Here is a 27370-nt window from a genome sequence, read left to right as displayed (position 1 = left end):
GTGTAGCTTCCACTGCATCTTATAAACAAATCTGCAAAGCTTTAAAGAAAAAACAACACTTTGTATATGAACTTTCCTGCCTTTCACTTTGAAAATTGGTCAACCCACATTCGGTATTTAATTTTATTATTCTCAACGATTTCTCTATAACCAGCAACCGAATGAAAAAGGTGGGGAAGGTCATTTAGTTCCCCACCCTTCCGGCGCGAGCGAGCCTCTTGTATGCGCGGGTAGCGAAGCACCATGAAAGGCAACGAGCTCGAGGTGGCGCCCTAATCTGGACACTTGGCAAAAAAGTCTGCGAGAAATCTGGCGGCAGGGATTGACCAACGCCGCACTTGACCTTGGCGACGGCCCCACCATTCTCATCTTTTCGGAAAATACCACTGGCCTATATTTGATTAGATACGGCGTTTGTGATTTGTTTTCTGGCGTTTTGTGGGAAACTTTTGATTGGGGACAGCCTACTCTTGTACGCGTGTTTCCTCGGGAAGGTAGCACCAGCTCGCATCTTCCACGTCCAGCCTTAAAGGGCGCTCAAGTGGATTCCGAGATCTTCTATTTGTGGTGATAACTTGATCGACGGGCTCTGCGCATTTTAAGAAACCCTAAATTAAGCTCATGAACACCCAATTTTCCTATTAAAAATCTACTCAAAGATCGTGCTTTTGCATGATCTTCAATTGCTGTATTAATTACTGTATTACGTCTCCTACATCCAAAGATTTGACGTTTTCGTCAAAATATAATGCACAATGTGCCTAAAAAGAAGTAATAATACTAGCAACGTTTTAATTCTCCATGCAATTAACTATTTTCATTGGTCAAATGTTATCGAGGCGGTAGACATGGAAGTGCCGTGGTTCCAGACTTGAGTAGAGCTTGCAGCAAGCTCTCGCATGCAATCATTTATTATCACGAGCTGTACAAAATATTCCATAGGTTGGGGGGGCATGCACATATCAAGCATGCATATAGCAAAACTCAAGTAATAGCTAAATTACATCGTCGGCCCCTTCTCTTGTGATGATCGCTGTACACAGTCAGTACGACAGAGTCTGTTGCCACTTGGTGAATAGAGACCCCTGCTTCACTGCCGTCAAGAACCACGCAGCCGCTGGAAAAACGCCTGCAAACAGAGGATGGGCAGTCAGGTTCTTCGGTCCGATTGAGTTGTATACGTTTCCAAAGGAAATGTTGCAAGACCTGGGTTCTTGAAAAGCAGCCTAATTTTCTATCACTTTGCGAAGTATAAGTGCAGCTCCGGCATAGCTGAGACATGCTTTGATACACAAACATGAGCGAAAATCTCGTCTGAAAGCTTACAAACTTTAGTTGCAAAGATATTAAAAGAATGGGGTGGGGGAAATGAGGGGGGGGGGGGGGGGGGGGGGACCTTGAAATGAGAAGGCACACTTGGCTAGGGAGATTTAGAAAAAAACAAACAAATTAATTACATAACCTCCATATCCATTTATGTAAAAGGTTCAGACTTTTCTCCGTTAATATTTACACAAAATGTCAGGTTGTTGTTTTTGAAAGGTTTCCTTTTTCCTCAAAATGTTGAACAATGTGCTCACCAGTGGCTTGCTACATTCTCTTTGCCAAGGGTGTTTTAACACTGTCAACAGCTTTTTTTTTTTTTTTTTTATATATATATATATTTTTTTTTTTCTTACAGCGTGAAGGGCTATTTTCTTCAGTATTGTGTTCGCGTGCAAACAAATGTTGACACAAAACTCCGGACAGCTACCGCCATCTATGAGTGACGGCGGCCGCCTTTCCACTCTTTCCCTTGCCGACTTGAGGTCGGAAAAGTGTTTATTGGGTCTGGTGGCCTTTCCACCAGAGTGGAATCGCTGAAAGATTTTTTAACCCACCTTTACCCCAAGCTGGGCTAAAACAACACAGTCTGAGCAATTCATAGCAGACCCTTTCATATTATACTTTGGAGAATCAATCCTTTCCTACCTTTCATGGTCGGAAATTGATTTTCCACACAAGTCTAGTTTCTTGCAGCATATCGTCGGATTTCTAGACACATTGAAGTGAGTTTTGGATGTAGGCAATCCTGTCGGACCTACACCCGAAACTGTATGAGCTGCTAAAATTGAATTGCTAACTTCTACTAAAAAAAAAAAAAAAAAAAAGCTTGAAAAAAAAAAAAGAAAACTGTTTGCTTGCCTTGACGTAGCCCTTAAAAACCTTGGGGTCCGACTGTAGGTGCATGCAGTAGTCCTGGATCTGCTCGGGGGAGAGCCGGAGCAGGGAGGGCAGGTACCGCGTCCGCAGGTACTCCATGAACTCTTCACCCTGCAGCACCAACGGTAGGCATTTGGACAAGAGTGTCGAAGGCAACAAGACTGGTCGAAACCATCTGCTCAACATCACATGGGCACTGTCCTGGCAGCAGTGTGGTTACCCGTCCGGTGCCAAATGCTTGGTCCTGCTTGCTCCCCTGCCAGAATAGTGCTCACACAACCTAGACACCTAGACCGATATTTGCAGATCCTGCTTAATCTTTGTTAGATATGGAAATTTCTGCTCTGAAGAGAAGTGAAGTGACCAGGTGTAACAGGGTGTCCCCAAGGGGGTGTACGCTGTGGCAGCAGGCACCCGTTAGCAGAGGTCGACATATGTCTCACACTTTCCACTTTTGCCAACCCCATCTGGTCGGAGGGCCATGTCCAATTGGTGCTCTGCGCACTCCTGCTATAGGCGACTTGGAAAAGTTAGCACCAAGGCCTCTGTTTAGGTAATGTCTGCCTGTTTTTTCCTCTCACCAACATGGCTCCCCTCAAATCTTGGGAAAGGAAAACGCTAAAAAGGTTATGTTCTTTGCAGAAGACGGGGGTTGCATTGTATGTGGCCTTTAAGTGACACTGACATAGTGCCAGTGGAAACTACAGGAACTCATTTGGACGATTGTGTTAACAGAAGCTAAACAGCAGTTTCGGAGCAAGCGAGGGAAAATGAAAGACCTGGTCATATTTTTCACTTTCGTTTTTCAGCTCTCAATGCAAAGTTGCCAGTGTAACATATATTGAGGTTATGTAAGCAGCTCAATCATGACTGCAATCACATGCAGTTTAAAATTGGCATTCTGCATAAACGCCAAGCGAACTGTATAGTTCTGCTACGACTGAAACGACAAGGCAATCAGCTACGTCCAGGTGTCGCATAAGTGGTGGAAATTACCTTAGGATGCCTCAAACACGGGCACTTGCAGAACTGCCAATCTAGGCACGTTTAGCGTGGCATAAACACAGGTCATGCACACATTTTCATGTCATTGTCTAGTGTCAGTATAAACAAGATTTCAGAGAAATGTATCCAGCACACCCAAATGTGCATCCACTGTGGCCTGGTGCACGTCTGAACTTACCCGCTTGGCGAGGATCGTTTTCATGCACATTGCACTTTCGGACAGAGCCTGCAAAGAAAGAAATCAATGACTTCCAGAGAAACGACCCCTGGCACGATCGTCAATAAATGGCCAGAATCCACAGCCATCGCTGTCTCACCAAGATGGTCTGGGCATCGGTCAAGTCGAAGCTGTCCTTGAGCGGTGCGTGGAAACACGCAGGAACCACAGACTTGTACACAAAGTCCACAAAGTGGGGCTCCGCTTCCGCACCTCCCCACAACTCGACCATCTTCCTCAGGATGGTGAAGCAGGTTTTCTGGGCCTGCGTACACAGGGGCTATAATCAGCCTTTCCAGCCTTTTAATGGGCCCTTTTCAAAACCCCACCAAGCAACATTGGCGGTTGTTATTTCTTGGGCACAAAGCCCACGACTGGATCTGAGTTCCCGCTGAACCGTTGACGTAGTATTCATTTTTGGTACGGGTTGAGCCGAATTGTCACCAAATGCTGAAGCAGCCCTCATGTCTAATACAGGAGTATGTGCCCAAAGAGTGGCAGACTCGGACAATTAGCGCAGCACCTACAAAATGGCCCGCATTTTTGAGAAGGGTCTGTCATGACCATTTCTGCCGGCGGGAATTGCTATATCCATAGGGTTAGAGCTCAGTAATATCGGAATGGAGGACGAGGCATTGATGCTGCATCTGTACCGACAGTGTTGCGCTGTGTACCTCGAAGCAACAATAATGTGAAGAGACGAAGCACCCTCCCGCAATCGTTCAAGTAGAGGGGTACTAGTATCACTCAAAACATGAGCTTACCACCGGGTCAGGGAACTCGACAGCACCCTGGATGATGGTGGCAAACACCTGCTCCAGGCTTCGTGCGTCTGCAAACCAACCAACCGGAGATTTGAGACTTTCTCCTGGTAGCCGACACGGCAGCTGGCAACAGGTTAACAACTCAGTAGACGTTTCACAACATGCTCGTTGCCTTCTTAACGTAACCTAACCAGCGACAAAGTGTTATCAAATGCACAAAGCTTGCGTTCGAGGCCGAGTATCTGCCGAGTTCTTAGCTCGTCGCAGACTATGGTGCCATTTGCACTAGGGTGAGACTACCTGCTATCCTTCTAAAAAATTTTACCAGTGGTGGCAGGAGCATCTGAAAGTGTGGCTCCAGAAGGGGAGGGCACTTCTAAGTTCTGATTTCTTAGACTTAACCTCGGCACTACTCTATCTCACAAGTTCCGCGCAGTGATGGGGAAGCCACGGGCAGTGGAGGGAGAGGAAAGCCTTTATGAATTTTGAGCGATGGGCTAGTCCTCGAGGGAGACAAGAGCAACGTCTGGGACGCACGAGAGAGGGTCTGGGATAAGGAAGGAATTCCTCCGTCCTCTTCTCTCTACTGCTCAAGTCATGCTCTCGCCCCCAGTACCTATGGTAACGCTGCACACAACTAGTGAAACGAGAGTGTTGTGCTCCAGAACACCCTACAATCGGTCTAAGTCAAAGGTTCTCAACCTAGCTTGAAGAACGCTTATCCGCATCGAGAGTTTTCGACGGGGTTAGACTGCACTTTCGTTTCTGGTGAGCGCCTTTATAGAAGGAATGCTCGAAGGTGACGCACCCTGCGACGCGACCACCTCGACCACGTTGTTGGTGATGATGGCGGCCACGAAGAGAAAGTAGGCCCTCTGCAGGAGCTGGCGGTCCCTGAGGGCCTGCTCGTCCCCGGGCTCCGTGGGGGCCGCCAGGGCCCGGAAGATCACCTCCACCAGCGGCATGAACATCCGTTGCAGGAAAGGCACCACCTCTTTCTGGAACACCCAGGACAGCTGACCCCCTAAAGGCTTAGCTGCCTCACCTTCCGCCACACGCAAGTCACGTGCACGCCAAACACTGCCCCGGATCCTCGATGCGGCACAAAGACAACTTCCACGAGTCGCGAGTGCCAGAGTGAAAATATAGTAATGAATCCACTCTTAGGCCATGAAATCACATCTAGAGTTTCCTAGACCTAAGATGGGATTTGAAGCTTTTTTCCCTCACAGAAACAAGAGCAATGGGCTTGGAGATCATATGACTGAGTCGCATTATGGAGGGAAAAGAAAGTGCCAATAGGAAAAGAGCATGTGCAGCAATGTTTCAGCAGATCAGCAATGAACCAGAGAAATTGTGCAGACAACCGTCCCCATCGCTGCCTCGGCAAAGACGAGGTGTTTTGAGATGTTGCTAATAATGGTGACTTCTGTCCGAGCACTTCTTCGGTGCCGCCACTTGCTAGCCCCTTTTCCACTGACCACGAAGATCCCTCAAGTAACTTTTCCTGGACTATGAGGCTCGACAATACCAATTCGCGTTTCGGTTTCAGTGCCTGTTTTATGTGCTCTGCACCCAATAGCAACACAATCTATGTTGCTCTATTCTTTTGAAGTTTTTTGGTTTTTCTTTTTTATCATATTAGTTGAGAGACTACATCAGTGTCTCGGAGGAAAAAGAGAGAAAAGAAAGGAAGCATGCAACCTGCAACAAGTGAGATGACATCAAAGCCGAGGTTTACTTTTGGTAATATAGCCAAAATCTTTAACCTCCGACCACTAGCCATATCATCTTTCAAATTAGTCGGAAACAAGCGATAACTGGATGGTCAAAGACGGGAGCGAGGCAAAGTAAGAGTATGAAAACGTGGCTCTCCACTCTAACGAATGTTTCTAACTGTGTCCCACAGCAGGGGACCAACACAGAATGAACCCGTCTGTTGGCCAAGAATGTGCGTCGGGAGCCACAAATAACCACCGGAAGGGCACGAAAACGTTTTGTTGGTCCGTTTTAGACCGGTTTTATTTTTATATACTACCCCCCCAAAACAACAAATCCAAGGGGCCGAGAACGGACAGGTGTTGATGCGCCCACCTTGAATTTGGAGACGATCTGGTTGATGAGGGGGATGAGCTCCTGGACACTCTTGACGTCGGGGTTGCGCAGGAGCTGCTCGAAGGCCCTGGGCACCAGAGGCAGCACCTCCTCCTCCAGGCACACCACCATGCGGTGCAGGAACTGCCGCACCCCCGCCTGCAGCAGCGTCTGCTCGTACGGGAGCTGACGCGCGACAAAGTTACCTTCAGAAATTGGTCGACGAGGATGCAACGTTTTTCGTGTGACCACCTGTTCGGCAATCCCACCACCGAGGTAACGCCTCCTAGGTAACGACGCCGGAGACTTTACGTCGTGCACCGGAGGCCGGCGTGGGTAACGCTTAACTACGGCTAAGGCTGCCCGTGGGAATAGGGTATTAAATGCCTTACAGCTTGTGTGCCCAGTCGCGGATCCGACTCTTCCAAAGTGATGGTCGAAGTGTACTCACGTCTAGAGCTTGGAGGAACACCTGCAATGCTTCGAGGTAGACAGAAACGGAGCTGCAGGCCTTCATCGTCTGTTGGCTTGAGAAGGCCTTGCTGGTCCGACTGAGGACGAGAATGGGCGGCTCAATTAGCTACTTGGGCTTGGCACACGTGGTTACGAAACGCGAACCGAAATTATTGTTAACACTGAAAACTTACCCGAAACTTATGACACATCGCAACTTGCACTTAACTCTTCCCTGACCACGGGAAAAGCAGTAATCTTCAAAGGATCTGTGCAACCGCTTTTATTTTCCCAACTAATTCGTGTATGCAGAAATATGAAACATCAAAATGTGGCCAATTAGTTGCTCTTTCAAAAGAAACAGTGGGGGAAAGATTTAAAAATGTAATTTTTTGAAAATGCAATGTATGTGAGGACCGAGTATATAAATGCCAAAACTTTTACAGCTATGTAAGATTAAACGACAAATAAAAAAAAATTCTGAATATAGAAAATGTGCCCCACACCCATGGCTATTACTTCTCAAAGTTAGTGTTCTCTGACGTCTATTTTTGATTCATCGAAAAGTTAGCCGTTGTAACACCTGTGCTTTTCAACAAAGGAATGCTTTGATTGTTGAAACACAGATAGTAGTACATCTCACATCCCCAGCAGAATGCTTTGTGTTCTACTACCATGGTTTTGTCAGAGCCTTGATTGAAGTTCCTTTATATTTAGCATTTTTGTCCACCTTGTTGGGAACATAAAACGTCCCTGCCGGCCTAGGATAGCATTGGAAATTATAGTGATGCTTACCAACAACCATCTGTTAAGTGACACCTATAAGATCATTTCAAGTGTCCCCAGAGCTCTTGAGGTCTAAAAAAATATGCCAAAATACAGCTGAATTATGTAATAATGCCATCTTTGTTACAAAGACTGATGCAAACGGTTAGCCGCATTAGACAAGTGCAACCACCCTTCCCAAGACTATTTTTGACAGCACAGCAGCTTGTGATCAAGCTCAAACCTACTACATTGAAACCGAAACTACAGCTTTTCGGCTATCCATGAGACTGTGGAACATAATTCTCCGCACTACATTAAATTTTTTGTTGGCGCTTGGAAACCGTTGATCACCGGTGATCGATGGCCTCAGGCAGAGTTCTCAAAGTTTTTGGACTCGCAGAATCCCAGGAAGCCTCAAAAACTGCCGCAAAAGCCCCCCCTCCCCTCCATATCTGCCGACCGAAAAGCAACATATGCACAATTGTAGGCAATTTTGCTTGTGTTGCTTCCCATATACCCCACCATATCAATTGCGATGTTAGTACAAAGTGAGATGAAGGCGCTTTGCATGGTACTGCCGCGCAGCCTGCGGCGGGGGAGAGGGGGGGGGGGGGGGGGGGTTGCAATTTGGGTGGTTTGGGGAACCCATGAGACCAGCTTGTGGAACCCCTGTGTTCCCGGGAACCCAATTTGAGAACCCCTGGCCTAAGGGCACGGTCGGGAAAGAGTTAAAACCGAGTTGTTAGTTTTAATATAGCATTTTCTTTTTGCGAAATATACGAATGTAAAAAGTGGTCTTGAAGCAAACATTGAGTAGTATATTAGTGTTGAAAACTATTATCATTAAGAAATGTTATTATTTTTACAACACTAGAAAACTGTATAAAATCAAATAAATTGCGAACCTTACTTGCTAAGTAGTGCCCTTCATTTGATTTTCACGATATGCCCTAGCCTAGGTAGCACTGGAAAACACCAAAAGTGCTTTGTACTTGGAGCAAAATATTTAATGTTTTGAGTGCTTGTGTTCTAGTTTAAGTTTAGTTCAGAATCCTATTTACATACTTTGTGCACATTTCTCTGGAACCACATACATTTCGATCAAGGTACACAATTGACTTGAAGTATCTTTGTAAAATTTGGTCAGTAATAAGTAGGTTCATACCGTACTATCGGCAGAAAACAGCTTACAAGCTTTTGGCTCTCAAAGTCAACATTTTTGTTCTTAATTTTGTGGCAATGATTTCTTTTCCATTAAAAATTACTTTGGTGGGAACATGACAGTATGTCAAGCAAGATAGTGTTGCTAAAGTATTATTAGCTTACTCTAAAAATATATACCATGTGTGACACATTTACTCGAAATACATTTTTACCCAATGTTACTTCTCATTTTGTGTAAGAGCAAAATCTATAAATAAGTTAATATTTAATTTCACAATACTTATTACACATGCTTTAGTGAATACTGTCCAAAGCCCAGATGGCAAAGACTCGTTTCTATTCTTAAAAAAACCTCATGGAACTCAGTGCAAGAAGCTCATTTTCCCAGCAGCACCTCCACCCTACACAAGAATGTATGTGCCTTCCAGTTGTGCTCACCTGGTGACGGCTATGGCATGGTTCATGCACTCTGCAATGTCATGCCTCTTCTGTTCCATGGGCTCCAGAGGCATCCTCTGTGCGAGGGACTCAAATTTCCTCATGACTGGCGTCAGCAGACTTTTCAGGAGCACTTGTTTCTTCTGTAACACAAAGCAAACAAGTTTAAAGAGAACAAAGAATGCTATTAAGTTCCTTTAAATATTTAACACTGGTCTCTACCCTCTTTTCACAAAAACTTTTAGAAACGATTTTTTTGTTGTTAAGTATTGCTGAAAACTGATGCTCAACTCGAAGGTAAGTAATTGCCTTGTTTTTATGTTTAGACAGTCAGGATTTAAAAAGCCCCAATGACCATCTGGTGTATCAGCCATAGATGAGAAAGTCTGGACTTGGAGAACACAGAAGGGATGTGGTGAAAGTCACTCATGCTACACGCACAAAGATGGAACTTGTTGAACGCTGCTGGACGACAGGGCACACAATCAATAGTGCTGGGGCCAAAGAAAGCTTTGGGAGTTTTGGTTTGGCCGGTGTTGCTTATCGGTGTGCGATACCAACCACGGCCCCCTACTGGGCGTTTTCAAGGACATCTGCGATAAGTAGTGACTGGCAGGCTCTTGCCTCATTTGCATCAGTTTATACTAAAGATGCCGCCTGAATAGATGCAAAACGTCCATATTTTGTAGCGTGAGCTACACTGGCCGAGGTTGAGCAGTTTCGCGTGGCTCCCAAAGAGCCGTGCTGCGCATGTGCGAGGAGCAGCGACGTCACACGGCCGTCGCCGCGCGCGCCTCGCCGGTCTGCGCGTTTTAGAGGAGTGACGTCACAGCCGCGGCAGACGCACTGGCGCCGCCGCGTGCCCAGCTGTGCGCCTCCGTTGCGCAGTAGCCAAGTCTGACGCTCCACTGGAGCCGCTTGATAGTGCCTTTCATTTTGTGCGCATGAGCTCACGCTACATATATCCTGGCATAGCCGAGCTAAGCCACCGCAATTTTTTTTCTTGATGTCTCTCTTATGTTAAGCTGGCATAAACGTTTTTAGTCATTAGTTCTCTTGGCATATGGAATATTTTTGCAATCACCGTTTCATGGCATGGATAGGGGCTTGAAGTAGAGATGAGGCTACTTTTCCATGGCATGATCAGAGGCTCAAAACAAAGATAAGGTTACCATTTCAGGGCATGACCAGAGACTCAAAGCAAGTATAAGGCTACTATTTTAGGGTATAACCAGAGGATTAAAGTAAGAACAAGGCTACTGTTTCAGAACATGACCAGAGGCTCAAAGTAAGGACAAGGTTACTATTTTAGGGCATGACCAGAGGCTCGAAGTAAAGATAATGCTACTATTTTAGGGTTCGAACTAAGGATAAAGCTACTGTTTCAGGGCATGACCAGGGGCCTAAAGTAAGAGTAAGGCTGCTGTTCCATGGCATGACCAGAGGTTTGAATTAAAGACAGAAGCAGCTTACCTCGCCAGAGAACTGGCCCGAGACAATGAGCACGGCCGTGGCCTCGAAGAGGTAGAGCTGGTCGTCAGGAGACAGCAGGGAGGCCTGGGTGACACCGTTCTCAGTGGGACACAGCACCAGCAGGTCCTGCAGCCTCTTCAAGATGTCCTCCGTAAAGTTCAGCATGTGTGCCCTGGAAGCAAAGTGGAGGAGAAACTCGGGCATCCTCGTGGCTAGGCTCATCAGAGGTGTTGGAAAACTGTGCCAGCAGGTACTGATTCATTATAAAAACAGATAGCACAAGAAACCAGGGACAAAAGAATAGACGTACGAGAGTGCTCGTCTGTCGTATCTGTTTTTTTGTGCCTCTGTTTGTAGTGTGCTCTGTTTTCATTAAGGGCAGATCAGTCTAGACAGAAAAGCGGGCAAACCCAAGACCTGCTACTTTAGGTGACCCCGAGGATCACCAATCTGCCTTGACAGCCATTACCCAGTCTAAGCACTGGATGTGATAACGCAGTGCAGAAGTATGCAAACCTTGTAAACAATAATGAACAATACTAGGGAGATTTTGGCACATAGTCATGCATCAATTGATGGTTCAGATCTTCTAGAAGAGAGCTTAAACTGGCAGAACACTTTACTTAGGAGCGAAAAAATTGAGGAGCTAGCTCAGGGATCCCCTCTAGGTACTCTAGAGAACTATGTTCGAGATCCTATGTGTTACATGACAGCTGGCAGTATTTACCATCTACTTTCTTTTGCCCCAATATATGTCTGCTCTGCAAAACTTGTGCGACTTTCACAAATGAAGTTACAATAAAATAAGAGAAATGTGTTTGCATGTATGCTAAGAATATGCTTCTTGATATAGGGGAAAGCTGCGTAATCTTTGCTGCTCTTATACTGCTCGGCACATAGCTTTCACTGGTGATTCTACCTATAGCCTAATGGTCATATCAGTGGTTGTACTAACACTGGCTGTACTCCGACTTACTACTATTCTACGCCCTTCTAAAAATGCTGACATTTTCAAATAGACACCACTACGAACCAAGATGTAAAGCTAAAAAAGCACATGCGACATACTTGAGGCACTTGATGAATTTGGAAAAGAGGTAGGACACTCGGCTCCGCACTCTTGGGCTCTGGTGCCGCAAGCCACGCTCGTCCATGAATGCCACCTGCAAAACAATTTGCAAGATGCACGACGGGGATGCACAGCAAGGCCTTGTTTACTTCTATCCCATCCCTCGACCGCACACTGCGGAGAAAATCGAAAATGAGTGCTCATTTCAGACAATGGATTTCAAGAAAGAGATGTCGCAAGTATAGATTTACCACAAAACATAAAGGACACATCTCAAAATTTTGAGATAATCATGCAAAAATGGGAGATTGGTACTCCTTAAGATCAACAATATGTAAAAAATGTGTTCATTATGTACTATTTTCCAAATGTACGAAATTGAGGAGTGTGCCCCTATTGTGAAATGGGCAGATGCCCGGCACCTTATGGTAGGCAACATTTATTTGAGTGGGGCAAGACACTAATGTGCATAGAGTCGTCCAACAAATCATATGCAGGTGAGAGCCACCTACTTCAGCACAATGAATTCTTAGTTTTTGATAGGACTATGCTATCGAGTTTTACCTTTCGTTTCCTGCAGTGAAACAAGCCTCTACAGCACACGCTCACGAATGAAGGTCTGCCACGAAAGATAAGCATACAAAAATTTTTGCGACGGACTGCCAAGATTCTTTTGTGCACTTGCTGCCAGGGGTCTAACACAGCTAACACAAAGCTAGTGGATGCCCTTTATATATAGTGGGACATATTCATATTCATGGAAAAATTCGAAAATGTCGCAGAATTACAGCGAGAAAAAATGAAGCCAAAAACACTTACGAGAACATCTGGAATCATCTGAGGCTCCTGGTTGAAGAATTTTTCGTAACGCACCACCGTCTCGAAAAACTGCAGCGTCACTGCGGAATGGCCATATGTGCTCACGCCGGACGAAATGAGCTGCACGAGGAAAGAAGGCCATGCCAGGCAGTGGTATTACTAGGGCCAGCGGCACCAAACGCAGGGGCCCGCCGCAACTCTCTTCTCTTCCCTTCCCTTCCCTTCCCTTCCCCTCCCCTCCCCCTCCCCCTCCCCCTCCCCTTCCCCTTCCCCTCCCCTAGTGACACCGCTGGTGACTTGACTGAAATACATCACCGGGATGCAGGGTACCAAAAGACAACTTCGTTACAGGGACACCACTAGCACTATTCACTCCTCGTATAGTGCCTAGTACACTGATGTGAGAAATAGAAGAGAAACGCTTTGCATAACCTGAATGCACGCAACACAGATTATGAGGCGAAGTTGCAGGGGCACCACAAACAGGGAACAACGTGCTTAATGTTTTGCCAAGCTATGCGACTGAAACGAGATTTGTGAAGGAGAAAAACTGAGACACGTACCAGCCTCATCAGGACACACATCGGAGACACCATGTCGGAGCCTCCTGCGAACTGATTGCAGTGGAAACCCTGTGGAGGTAGAAGAGAAATACAGTGCCCATTTCATAAACTCAGTCATGACAACCTCAACCTAACATTTCCATGCTTCAATGCAAATGGGTTCAACAAGTAACAGCAAAACACTAATTTGGTTCAATTCTGGCCAAGTGGATAAGTAAGTTCCAGTTAAGAGAACAAGCCAAATAGAGCCCCCATAAAGACACTTGAATTCGCAAATAAACATTTCACCCACAGAAAAGTATTTTCCATAGAGGATTACATTATGAATTTTGTAATACTTAAATACACCAGCTGTCATCACAAATACATTGTATTACACAGCTTTGTTAATTTTGTCACTTTCTAGTAGCATCGAGTGCTCGCGGCAAAAACATGAATGGAAAGCTCAGCCAACCGCAAGTTCTTTGCTTGACTTTCTGAATGGCTAGAAGTCAAATGACAGGATGTTAAGTGACTCCAGATGTCAATCAATTCGGGAATTCAAGTGACTCTGGACGTCAAGTGAGTCCATATGTCAAGTGAGTGAATTTCCAATGGTGCAAACAAACAAAAGAGTAGTGTATGTTTGTATATTCAAAAAGGGGTTTCCATGGTAGAATCTCATTTTTTTAAGGGCAACTCCGCTTCATTTTTGATATTTAGAAAACTATGTAGCCCTCTTCAGTTTCATATAAGAAGACCCCATGTCAAATATTACGATCTAATTCCGTTTATATATTTAATAAACTGGCCAGCAAACCTTCAAGCTAGCCAAGTCGCCGAAATCTGCCAACTCTAGCGTGCGGCGCGAGGCGCAATCATCAGAGCAGTCAATGCCACGGAGTTGGAGCAGCCGACATTGAGCCACTACGTCAGAGGCATGACTACGTCATACTCACGTTTTGTTTGTTTTTACTTTTCAGAGCGAAATTGAACGATGCCGTCATGAGTTTCTCCTCCCGGTGTTGGCTGACCGGGCGTTCACGTGATCACCGTAACGCGGATGCGCTAGTTTGCGCTGCCCTGCGCGCTTATTGGTCTGTTTCTCCGCTCCCCTTCTCCTCCTTTGTCTTCTCCCTATCTCCCTCCCCCCCGGGCCATCACCGTCCGCGCCATGCGAAGCGACCTGCCCGCGTCGCGTGTCCTGTTTCTCGCTCCCTCCCGAACGCCACAAGACCACGTGGTTTGACGTGGCGTGGCCATGACTCTGACAACCCGAGACCAATGTTGTTTGATGCAACCGAAGTTTCGGTTTCGGTATCAGCTGATGTTTAAATTAGGATTACACAAATAACATTCCACATTTCGTGAATCCGAAGACGTAGAGTTGCTTAGTAGTGCTTTGTGAATTTGAATTACATGTAAGCCTAAATTTTTTGGAATTGAGCGGAGTTGCAGTTTAAGTTATTTAAATATTAAAACTTTTTACTTTAAAGGTGTACAAAATGAGGGGTATCTCCCAGTGAACACTGCAGAACACTGTTGGCATGAACAAGCAATTGCCGGTTTTTCCAGTTTCTCTCCTAAACCCTAAGGCTGTCATAAAATCTACCACGGTGGTGGAAAGTGCTCGCTTAGTGCACTAACCTAAGACGTAAACTTAAATGCCTAACATATCTTTACAAAATAAAACTGAAAAAAAAAAAGAAAAAGAAAAAACTGATGACAATGTGTTCGCACCAAGTGTCGTGCAGTGTATATCACCCATGCTTTGAGGGCAAGAAACTAGGGAAGAAAGGACAAAGTGGGACTCACAGGTACGGCTTCACCGAGGAGGTACAAGAAGGAGATGGCCACCTCAATGTCTTGGAAGGGGAGACCCCTCCAGTTTTGGAGTGTTGTGCTGACCATGCCCTGCACTAGCGCCAGTGTCAGTTCCTTGTCCTGAAAGAAGGGTAGTCACGTTTGGGGATTGCCAAGCTAGAAGGACATGCTGAAATGCATGAATAGCTACAGCCCTTGGAATTACTCTAAAGTAATGGATCTCGGCACGGCTAGAGGGAGGGTCTCTGGCTCTCGGCACTTATCAAATAGCGCCGGTAAATGTACCTTGGCAAATCGGTAGAAAAAGTAGACAGTACCAGATACTCTGTCAACTGTTTGACGTTTATTTTTGTTTTATTCGTGCTATGTTATAACGAGGGTGTGCAAAATAGACATAGTTCTGGTGTGCACTTGCTTTTTCGAAAGCACGAAATCTGAACAGCTGAGGCAACCAAATAAAGGTGATTACATGCTTCATGTTGTATACTAACCACACCTTTGCTTACTTTCATACACCTTTTTTTTTTTTTTTTTTTTCCATAGTTGTGTATTTTTAATTGCTCAAAGGTAAAAATATATTGATAAATGCCAGTGTTTTTTTTGGGGAAAAAAGATAATAGGTTGTTTTGCGGAATTATTTCAAAAGTAAAAATTGAAAACCCAATAATCTACTTTAAAATGAGAACCGAGGCTGCAACTAAATAGTGTCGTGTTCTTCATTACCTTCGCAGTGCAAAGGTACCACTCCCTTGCCTTCAGGCTGCTGTAAAATCCTGAGCAAGTGCCCACTCAAAATTTGAAGATTATCACGTATGACTGGAAGATGGGCGCTCCTTCGGTCTACAATATGTAAAGATATGTTCTTTGTATATCTTACGAATGTTACAAAACTGAGGGGTGGGAGCTTAAAAAGACCTCACTTGCACTTCTAAAGAGGAAGGCTGAATGTGCAGATATACGCTAGTTCTGGAGACAGCAGTTAGCATGAAATGTCTACTTACCAGCTGAGCCACATTGTCGAACAGCACCTTCAGCGTTTTCCTATATTCTATAAACAGCGCTTCATCTTCACCCTGTAAGAAACATAAAACCGATGAATCCCCAAGCATTTCCTAAGCACCAATGCAGTGCACCAGAAGCAAGGTTAAAGGTGAGACTCACCTGGGATTCAAATAAATAGGAGTCATCATATTTGTATTTGTTAATTATTATGTACAGTACGGCCTGAAAAGAGACAGAGAAGAACTTCTGTGAGCCGACAGTAGGTGGGTTTCAAGCCGATTAAGTAATTGCATCTCCCACTGTGAGTAATATTAAAAATTACAGGGTCAAGGACATGCTGTCTCTGCCTTTCACCGCGCACACCTTTTCTGGAGGAAGAAAGCGACGTCTTTCATCCACTTCCGAGTGCTTTGAAGCGATTATAAAAAGCCAGTCACGTGGCTTGTTATAAGCTGTTTCCAAGTGCAACCTGTTTTTTCCCAAAACATTGGATGCTAGAGAACATTTTAAGGGCGGACAGTGTAAAGTCTCAAGGCACTCAATGAGACATTGAGCTCCACTTGTGGCTTCTGCATTGCCCACCCCTCTCTGTCTTGCATCCACATCAAAGACGCTGCCCGCCCACCCGCCGTATCTCGTCGGCTTCAACACTTGCTATGTTCGATTCACCTGCACCTCCTGAATCGGCTGTGCTCGGTGCACATGCTGTATTTTACATTTGAGTGCAGCTTAGATCAAAACACAACCGGAGGTGCACTGCACTGCACTACACTTTTCTGCACCAGTACAGGCTAGAGCCACAGTATGTGGCAGGTTTAGATGCCAGAATAGCGACACACCGCAAAAAGACCTTAGATGCACGTCAAAAGTGCCAATAGTGATCTCCATTTTAGATTTGGTGGAATGAACTGCTAGCGGCACCTGGTGACCCCTTTATTAACGTGGCCCATTTAATCACTCCATCCATTGATTAAATGCCGTACAATGAATGCACGCGGGGACGCACACTGACAAGTTGAATTTCGTGCTATTCGAGAAGCGAAAGAAGCAGATGACAAGTACACCGGCAATGCCCCGAAATATTCAAACACAACTTCAGCAATCGTCGGCTCTGTCGGTCGCCGTGGAAACTGAGCCGGCACGGTCCGTTGCTAGGGCACAGGCTGTGATGAATTACGGTGAGAGGTGGCACAAGGAAAAGGGTAGCCTTACTCTGGCTGCTAAAGCTGCCATATACAGTGGCTCTGGTGCGAGCTGGTGCAGGTAAATCGAACGAGCTCACTGCGGTCGATACAAACGAGGCAGCGAGGCAAACGTGCGGTAGCGGCCCGAGCACTTGCCTCCATGTTCGCCTTGTCCTGCTGCCCGTAGGCCTGGGGTTCATGCTTGAGGTACTGGATGTACTCGCGTGCAAACTCGACCACCCCCTGCGACACGTCGTCGTCCTCGTTGCCCAGAAAGTGCAGCATCAGGGGGATCTTGGAGCACAGCTCCGCCTTGGCCAGCTCCCGGCTGCCTGCATCGCCCTTCTTCGACAGCCTGGCAGAGTCGGGGTTCCTTCATTGGCTATGCGGTCTTAGCACAAACGACACAAGTTCCGTGGATGCGGCCAAAAATATCAAGACCGTCTGCCCGTTCACTGCCTGGGAGTGTCTTTTATGAAGAAGTCAATCGATCCATCAATTTCGGAGGTTTTAATGCCCATCCAGCGAAGGGCATCCGCGAGCCCCGGCAGAATTTCGATCGTTTGGTTACTTTCCGAAATGAGCTTCCGTCGCATTTTATAGAGAAGTATAGCCATTTATATATTTATCCCAAGGGTATAGAATATGTGTAGGGTGACCAGACGTCCCGTTTTGGGCAGGACAATCCCGTTTTAGAGGTTCATCTGCATCGTACGGTCATTTTGTCTCAAAACAGTCTCATGTCCCGTTTTTGTGGGAACGTGCAGTTGAGAAATCAGTACAAAGCGAATGGAAGAGAACTGGATGAATGTTTATCTCCTAGAGATGTAATTTTATAGAAATAGACATACCATATTTATTCGCATAATGAACATACTTTTTTTCCCGAAATATTGACACATATTTGGGGAGGGGGGGAAGGGGGGGGGGGGGGGGGCATTCATTACGCGGGGTAAAATTTCTGCAATTACACACTTTGTGCGAATGTCATATTAGGTGCCAATATAACATGGCAAGGTACTGTGGCACGTCTCCACTGATAGAGGCGCACCCACGACTGGTCAGAGGCGCACCACAGTAACCATGCTTTATAAATTGCGAACATTCTTACGGCGCTTTTGGCGTGCCTTTTGCCGAAGGAAAAGCGCCCTACGAAGCTCACTCAGCATGAAGAGCAACGCGACTGTTCTTAGGCCTAACCACTTTCACGATTTCACTGTCCGAAAGAGGACTGCAGACGACGGCGTGTTTGTTGACATCAATGCACCTGAGAGGCGAACAATGTCCGGGGCTGGGCAATCCCTTGACCCAAGCTTCGTCAAGTGTGTGCGCCGCTCGGTTTCACGGTTGATCACTTGCACAACTACGCACTTGCAGCCATTGCAAGAGTGGCTTGGCTTTGCTTGACTTGGCCTGACCGCTTGGCGGCAAAAGAAATTTGGCTTGGTGAGTTGGACGCAATTCTAAACTCGCGGAGCCGAAAATTGGAGGTGCGTTCATCATGGGAGGGAAAAAAAGAAGTCCAAATATTGGTACCCGTTGTGGGAGGTGCATTCAATATGCGAGTAAATACGGTACAATGAAAACATTATTTCCCATACAGCACAACTCTGAGCTCTATCCCTCGTTACATCTGCCAACAAATCTGCCAGATTTTTCTTGTAGTACTACTGAATTTGACATGTTAGTTTGGCAACAATAAAACAGTGACGAAAGTCACTTGCCCAACTCCAAAACAATGCGTTTCTACGCTCAAATGAATAGTGGCACAAATTTTTTTTTTAGCACCCGCCTTAAACTTGATTGCCCCGTTTTCTACTTAGAGAATTACGGTCCCCCTAGATGTCTGGCAAATGTAAACAGATAACAAAATCAGCCCATGGTAAAACTAATCAGCTAGAGATATTGCTAGCAAGCCATTGTCTAAAAATAAAGAACACAATGTGAAACCATGAACCAGAAAGAAATGATATGATGAATGTGTCTCTATGCTACGGCGTGGTATTAGACTTTTAGTTGAAATCTATAATTTAAATTTATTGCACTGATTTCATATCATATGCAAGAATCCTCCACAACACAACAATCTTCTTTTGCTCTGTTGAAAAAACACAAGCAAACAGTTGTGCATTCGAAGGAACTGCACCGTGAACTGTACAAAAAATTGCATATGACCACAGAAAGTGTGCTGCAGCTGACAATGGTAGCTGCTGCGTTGTGGAAAGGCATGTTGAAGGAGGTTTGCCTTCAGCCAGTGTGCTGCACAATGTTTGCAATAGGCTCTTTGCTTTCAGTGGAATTGATGCATGTGAGGAGATGTGTGCTTTGGTGGGAGAGAATTTTTGCTTGCATAATGAAGTATTAATTTCGATAACTGCTACACCTGTACCCTAAAGTGCAATTTTATTTCATATATAGAGCATTTTTTGAGCAGTGTTGTCAATGAAGTCCTCAATGCACTTTAAATAAGTGTTTCCCAGGGATTAATGTCTTCCCTTTTTTTTGGTTCAACAAAGCCCTAACGAAGCAGAGAACTCATGTCAGACAGCCTTCAAAGCTTGCGTACAATCCTTTCAGACCGTCATATCTTTCATTGCACTGCACACTCATCGAGGGGACGTATGCAAAAGAACTAGCAAGGGCCATTCAGAAAACTCACCGACCTCCTAAAACTTTGATGAATAAAAAGTAACTCGTATTTCCTAACTCGGGCAAACATGGGCCAATCGTGGTCCATATACAAAGTGTCACTGACTACTTCACAGAGGGAGCGGTCATTTGTGATGCTAAGAACCATGCGAAAACATCAGCCATCAACAGAGAAAGGTAAAAGGTCGGTCCCGTGCACTCACTTTATGATGCAGCTAAGAAGCTGGACCCCAATTCCATTGACCAGCTTAGCGAGCTTGATGAGGAAGTCTACGTCTTCAGCCTAGACAAGACACAATGGGGGAGGATGGGGGGGGTCAATCACTACACTGAAACACAATGGGCTTGGACGGGCATCTTTTTTTTCACGCCACCTGGGTCACAAAAATGGATTTAGGGCACACAAGAAGGTGTCCACGAAGAACTTCTAAAATGTAGTCAAGTGGTTAAATAACTACACATTTTTAAGGGTCCTCAAGGGTAGCAATAATCTTTCAGCGAAACATTGAATGGCATTCTATACATCTTCACAGAGTGATCCCTCGAGAAATATCTACAAAAAAATATGACGCATCTAAAGGCCCACCACTTTTTCTTCTGTTCTGGGCAGAGTAGCCGATTGCCATTATCTATTGATAGCCATTACAAGAGGTTTCAATACAATGAGCTGGTTACTGAGACACAACAAGTGCAACTTCTAGGGTCAAAAATAGGCTCCACTTTTTTGCAAACAAACTGGCAATGGCTCAAAGAATGACGTGCAGCAAAAAGCTAGATCTAATGCCTGAAGGCAGAGACGACAGAGGAGCTGACAATCAACATGTGGCTTTGGGGTACCGGCCACGTCAATATTTACCCTAGCCATGCGTGCAAGGATAAAACAAAGAAAGCTGAAGTGTGCCGAAAATATAGTTATGTTTAGACGGTGATCATAAGAGATCTGTGGGAATATCAACATAAATATCTATTTTAGCCACCAGTGGTATTGAATGCATTTCAGAACAAGGAAGAGCCCCAGTTTAAGGTCAACTGTCTAAATGCGACCCCTGAATTTAGCTCTTCCTAAAATATAAAAAAGTGAAGTTTGTCTGAATTCTCTTCAGTAATGTAAGAAACTAGAGCACAACCTGGCCCTTCTAAAGAAAGGTATCGCTACATAAGTGTCCACAATGGGAAGACCTTGGAAAGTTAAGAAATCGCATTCGTGACATTAGAAAGAACAATATAAGTTGATGGCATAGTAGGTTAAATATCTCAAAAATAGTTAGTGCAAAAGACAAGGAGAGGTAAAAGACTGGACAAGAAAAGTTCTTGTCCTGTCTAGTCTCCTACTTGTCCTTGTCTTAAAAGTAGAAGACCGGACAGGAAAAGGTGCTTGTTGCGTCCAGTCTTGTACTTGCTCTCGTCTTCTATGCTAACTGTTTTCGAGACATTAGGAATAAGCTGCTCTAGTCACCGATGGCACTAAACTGGCAGGGAGGTTTTTCAATTGTCCCACTTCCAGCCGGGTCTTCCCCAGCTTTGACAACACTTTGACATCTCACGAACTCCGAGCGCGCACATACTGCCAGTACACAGAACAAGGCAAGGAGCACGTGCTAAAGGCCCGGCATCCCAAAAAGATGCCTAGCCGTCCTCATCTAGACAGTGAGATCAGTATTCGAATAAGGCACGAACTTGGCACTGTGAACGGTAATCAACCAGCTCTTCCCCCTCTCTTCGAGTAAAGGCTGGCTCACACACTCACGACTGCTCACGACCTTGTGCCTTAAAACCTCTGAAAATTTCTTATGACGGGAGCAGAACATATTGGCGCTATCTATTGGGTAGCTGTAAAACACACAGCATTTCCGTTTTTTTTTTTTTTTTTTTTTTTGTCAAATTAAATTTTTTTTTTTTTTTAAAATTTGATCTTGAAAAAGCACGAAACCTTCGCTCGAGTGAAATGCAGTTCTACAGTCACCTCATGGACGGCGCCAGTGTGCTCTCTCGGCGTAAGAGATCGCAAGAACTCGGTCGTAAGCAAATGCAAGTGCGGGGACGGGCCTCAATGCGGCCCCTCGAACGAGACGCCACGACTGGCGGCAGCAACAAGGAATACCCACCTCCGAGACGCCGAGCACACCGGCCCTCTGCAGCACGGCCGAGAGGGACTCGACGAGGCGGGCCTTGTCCGCGGGATCCATGCCCTTGCTGACAATCTCGAAGACGCAGTCGCAGGCGGCCTCACGCTGGGCGGGCAGCGACAGGAAGTGCACGAGGGCGTCCACGAAGCGGTCGTTGGCCACCAGGCCGATGTCGATCCAGGCCACGTACGCCCCCAGCACCTCCAGGCACAGCCGGCTCAGGTCCTGGCCCTGGCAGGTCTGCAACGGGGCGTCCCTCGATGCACTGACGGAACCCTAGGATCCTCGGTTGTCGCCGCTAGAGCGACTGAAGAAGCTATGCTTCGCAGTACGGGGATCAGCTGCGATCCTGCCAATGTCGCAGCAGCAGCGGTGGATAAGACAGATGCCCGTTCTGCTGCTGATCGTCCTCCGAATTAACGGTTTACAGAAGCACCGGTGGCCAGGAGGTTACATGCCGCAACGATAGCAACACTCGCACGCTTTTAATGCAGAAGGTGTTTTATGCGGCGTTTTCTATGAGAAGATTGTCACGAACAAGCGTCATGATTCGGTGCGGTGGCAGTCGCTATAGCTATAGCCACAGAGCCACCAGCGTGGCTAGTGCATATGGGTCGCTGTTTTCATTTGAATGCAAAAGCGCCAGTGACAGCGGCAGGTTTGGGATGTAAATAAAATAAATACTAAATAAATAAAAATAAATAAGACAATAAAAATAGAATAAAATAAAAATAAATAAAAAGATAAATGAAAAATAAAGATGAATATACTGAAAAATCTTGTAAAACAACACAGGGAGTGTGGTTTGTGTGGGACACATCTTGTGCTCCCTGGGCTTTTTCAGCATGATCGGGCCTTTTCGAGTGCCTCCACGCACAACCGTCAGGATCGTGACACCCGATGGCACGACACTCTGGCTTTTGTGACGTCATTTGCCAGCCACTTCGGGGCCGCTTTCGATGCACAGTTGGGGTAGGATGCAAAATGCACCAGTCAAAGACGCGTTACGGACACCTTAATTTAAGGAAAGACGTGGACACCCACCAGGATGGTGTACCAGGAGTTGACGAGGTCGACGATGTGCCTCTCCCGTATTGTGTCCTTGAGCACCCTGTTGCGATCGGCCTCCTGGAAAGACCCGCATGGAGCGCCTTGTCAGGATCGCAAGTATGCAAGAAAGGAAGGGCTAGCGCCTCCGACGGAAGGCAAGTGCATCTCTCCAGCACCAACGCTCCCCAAATGCTTTCAGTCGACTCTCTAGGATGTTTAGTTTGGTGTTCCAGGCTCTTTTATTTAGTCTACTTCGAGTGAGTCATTCACTATTAAAATTCACTCAGTAAATAAATTTTTTTCATTCTGCGATACACGCTTCACAATATATAAATAGGGATACGAAGAACCTCTAGCCCTTTTGTGGCAAAGTTTGAACCAACAACTGTTCGACTTGGGAGGTTTCACTGCGTAACGTCCTGGCGCATATTTGGCCTCTGATGCTACCGCCTGCTCTGGCACAACCATAACAGAGTCCACATAATTAGGTACACATTTATTTAGTATTCCATTTATTTATGACAAAAATCGAGGCTGCGTTTCTGCACACTACTTGAAATGCTATAGCGTCGCTTGTCCCATATGAAGGCATGGCCTTCATAGAGGCTTCATGAAGCACTGTCACCCTCACCTTAGCTTTGTGTGGGCTCGTCGCACTACAATGGAATGTCATAGCAGAGCGAGCCTGCTCTGCTACGACAATAATAATAAAAAAAAAAAAAAATTAACACTTTGTACACAGTTGATGCAGCGTTGAGGGTACCTTGGCGGTGTGCGGAATGTCCCTGTCGGCAATGTCCCCGTTGATGGCCAGCAGGATGCGAAGGTACATGTCTATGGCAGGCCCACCAAGGGAGAGGGTGTTGAGCAGGTCAAGAAAGAAGTCCGGCCACCGGGACGGGTAGTCCAGTAGGAACACCCAGCAGACCAGCTGCGCCACCTTGTTGCGGATGAACACCTTCTCCGCAGTGGGGGAGTATACCTACGGACACGTGACCCGCGGGAAAAGGGTTGAAGCCCCCCCCGCTCAACCACCGCAACTTTAAAAAAAAAACAAAAAAAAAACGGGGGCGTGCACTTTAAAACACCAAAAAACATTTGAGAAATCCTTAAAAACTAACATAATTGGGTAGTGTGTTTCTTTAGACAGCGAGAAGTTAGTTTGCTTCACTGGGCGTCTGGTGTCTCCGTTTAGATGAGAAATTTAACCAGTGCAGTACCACTGTTATGATTCACGACCGCACGCTGGTACGATGCTCTTCCGGCATGCCACCAATCTCTCAAAACACTAGTGTATGGAATGCTACATATGACAGTACTATATACTTCAAAAGAGGAGACAAGTACTATAGAAAAGCCATTGGGAGTCAGGTAAGTTCCAAGCAATTTTCTCTTATGTACTTCGCTGAAATATGTAATTTTCTCGGTTTTCCAAAAGGGTAACCCAAAGAATTGTTTTTTGCGGTTTACTCCTGCCGCCCAGTCATTATGTCTCGATGAAGGAATGTGCCTAGTTTTCGTGAAAATGTGTGACGTTGAGAAACCAGTACCAAACAAATGAAAGAAACCCGAAGCTTTGCTCAAACCCCAATACAAGCATCTCAAAGGTCTTTAAATTCTAATGACATTTCCTTTCATTGAGACCACATTGTGCCACACGACAGATCACACTCAGTGGAGTTTTACGAATTCAGCTTTTCAGATACTTTTTATTTCTAGTGTGTATACTCGCCTCCCTCTCCTCTTGCAGGGATGTCGAGGTTTCAATCTTAAGGGATATGCTCATTCTTTATTTCGTTAAATTGTTTATAAACCAGGCCATTGCACCTGTACATTAGAAACAGCTTTTCGAGTTCCACAAACTGCAAACAACACATAACCAATCTCGACATAGGCCGTATTTTTGCATTTCAAGGTCTTACCTGGAGCTGTATCCATTGGCTGATAAAGGACCGCATGGCCTGCTGATCATTCTCCTTTGCAATTTCATACCTGCAAGTCATATCCCATTAATGCACAGGCTCCGCGTAAAACAAAAGATTACGGGACCTTACCCTGTTTTTATGTAGTGCTCTAGGACGCTGAGACAGAAGAACTTGACAGAGTCATCCCTAAGAATGAAATGTTGTTATTTTAAAGAAGTCCAAGACACATTCAGCGACTCGAAGGAGCTGACAGCAGCTTCCATTAGAGGCACAATTTAACGGGAAAAAACCGAGGGATGCAACTCACTGGACTGATGGCTGCAGCAACATCTGCATGGACAGCTGCCAGCCATTAGGAGAGTTCTTGAGCTGCTCAAAATACTGGAGAGCCTAGCAACACAAAATAAATACATAAAATTAGGCCCCTGAAGCTGCAAGAAGACAACTTTTCTTATACTTGATTTATAACTGGTCAGTCCCCCCTATACAGGTCAAACTACGTCCGTCGTCTCTATTTTTTGTGGGCATGTGCCATCGCATGCATACATACAGTGCCACTCGAGCGCGTCCCACGGGGCATGTGCCACGAGTTTTTATTTTCACTGTTGTTAGTACAACATTCATGGCACCTCACTTGTGCAACTAATACAACTAGCAGCAGTAAAGTAGTCACCAGTTAGCCAAGCGATCAATTTTAGAGGAGGACAGCTTACCCTGGCATGTGCAGATTGGTCCCCCTGAGCAAGGAACCCTTGAATCACCTCAACATCCATCTTTCAGGAATTGGAGACTCTGCAGAACAACCAGTGGCAGCCAAGATCATGACTCGGAACCAAGAACAGCACTGGACAGACAAAGCCCTCAAAGGAATTGTTAAAGTGATCATGCCTGATAGCAGAACTAACAGACACAAACACCACAACCCATGGTTGACAATAAATTACCAAGACACCCCAGTTACCACAAAATTATTCACATGAATCGGCAGTCAAATGTGAGGAAGCTAACTGTCCTGCAGCATACGGAGGTGATGTGTAGCCCCGCGCCTAACGCCCCGGCCCTTTCGCCCCGCTTTCAAAAGCTCCAGTTTCAGAAGCCCATGACGCAAATCTGCCGTGTCAGGTGGCCCGGTCCTCAGCGCGAGGGCGGAGCATTCTGCTTTTAACTAAGAGACAGTAAGCGTGCACGCGAGCTTGTGTAACAATCATGTCGTACCCGGGACTCAAGTAAGGAATAATTGGATGAAGCTTCCCGTTCTTCAGGCGTACGCTATACACATTAGAAGTGAGAACAAACAGAGAATATCAGTCGCTGGCAAAACATTTGAAGTTGCAGTTCTTATGAATAAGCATTGAAATAAAGCTTTCGTTGACTCCAGCATGCACAGATTCACAGCTCCGACGGTTCTGTCAAAACTGCTAACCCGTGGCTTATGGCGCGATAATTATTACATATCCAGCACCAAACACCACTTCCATTCTTACGTCGTTCTACAAATATTTGTATCCACCTAGGTAGAAAGTCTATATTTCTATGTCCGAGTATACCTCTATGACAGCAGGGTTATGCAGAGTTATGCGATTGGCCACTTGTAGTACATCATTCTAAGTTTTTCTGCGGTTCAAGTTAACCTTATTTTGTTGTTTCTTTTAAAAGAGCGTCTGCAGACCCTCAACGGATTACCTTGGTAAAGACATAGAACGCTGGTTGAAGCGCGAAGAGGGTGGGACGGGGGCAGTGAGAACGGGGCTTTTGGCACGGGGGGAACACGGGACGGGGTAATCGAACGCGGAGTTTTCAAAGCGTGGAGCTAAAGACGCGGAGCTTTTGCGACTGGGATTTTGCACGCTGGGCAATCGTGCTACACCAGATGTGTACTTTGTGTCATGGCGAGGCATATGATCTGTAGTCTAGCCATAACTTACGGAGTATCACAGGTCACTAGATGAGATCGATAAACGGATCTAATATTAAAGCCAAATAAATAGACTGCGCTTTTCGTGCAAACCGCGCAGGTCGCGCTCCTCTAAAGTTGAGCATTTCCGAAGCGGCAGCTCGAATATTCGCGCGGAGGGCTGCAAAGGAAAATTACACTGAGGTCTCCATTTAGATCGAAAGGATTAGCCTCCGAACGGCCCACCACACCACACGTGCAATCTGTTCAGATACACTACGTTCAAGGATCCCTAGTTTCGGCCTCTTGTATAGCTACGTAGGTGTAGCCCGCAAACATGACCTGGTACATTGTGTCAACGTTTACTTACAGTCATTTTTTAAAAGATGTCAACGATGACGAGCCCCGCATTCTTCTTCCTGCCGACAAGGCACATGCGGTATCAGCTCGACCCTTGCGCGCGCCGACAACCGTAGCTTCGAGAGATAACTGTGGTTGAAATATCGAAGATATGAGGTGCTATTTTGAATATCGCTTCAGTCGCAAGAGGTTACTATTATATTAGCGTTCCAAACATTTATTAGTATCGATGAATTAAAAGCCATGCCTCCTCTTTAACATATCGCCATGTTTCGTTGACAACTTTCTCCAGACCGCATAAAATGTACAATATTTATTTTTACAAAACCATAATTTATACTTTTTTAA

At 45.7% G+C, this 27370-nt stretch overlaps 1 protein-coding gene across 2 annotated transcripts; it reads right to left on the bottom strand.

The window, feature by feature from the left end:
- Positions 1 to 863: 863 nt before the first annotated feature.
- LOC8035157 (exportin-T) lies at positions 864 to 27313 on the bottom strand. 2 transcript variants are annotated; one of them, XM_029995775.3, is made up of 26 exons: positions 27033 to 27313; positions 25482 to 25560; positions 25076 to 25158; positions 24898 to 24954; positions 24766 to 24835; positions 23607 to 23825; positions 22838 to 22921; positions 21773 to 22033; positions 19871 to 19950; positions 17175 to 17373; positions 15994 to 16056; positions 15834 to 15905; positions 14824 to 14952; positions 13030 to 13098; positions 12467 to 12586; positions 11647 to 11741; positions 10579 to 10750; positions 9106 to 9248; positions 6734 to 6833; positions 6283 to 6468; positions 4997 to 5204; positions 4189 to 4256; positions 3525 to 3689; positions 3386 to 3433; positions 2185 to 2313; positions 864 to 1129 (listed from the first exon to the last, which is right to left on the bottom strand). In XM_029995775.3, the coding sequence occupies exons 2-26, from the start codon at positions 25539 to 25541 to the stop codon at positions 1100 to 1102; spliced, it is 2910 nt and encodes a 969-aa protein (XP_029851635.2). In that variant the 5' UTR covers positions 25542 to 25560; positions 27033 to 27313; the 3' UTR covers positions 864 to 1099. The 2 variants fall into 2 exon arrangements, with proteins under 2 accessions (XP_029851635.2, XP_029851636.2); XM_029995776.3 differs by having other exon boundaries at positions 4997 to 5186.
- Between the last annotated feature and the right edge of the window lie 57 nt (positions 27314 to 27370).

This window comes from Ixodes scapularis, unplaced genomic scaffold (assembly GCF_016920785.2).
Source record: "Ixodes scapularis isolate PalLabHiFi unplaced genomic scaffold, ASM1692078v2 PGA_scaffold2__306_contigs__length_199485367, whole genome shotgun sequence".
NCBI lineage: Eukaryota > Metazoa > Arthropoda > Arachnida > Ixodida > Ixodidae > Ixodes > Ixodes scapularis.
This window is presented reverse-complemented; position numbering and strand designations above follow the sequence as displayed.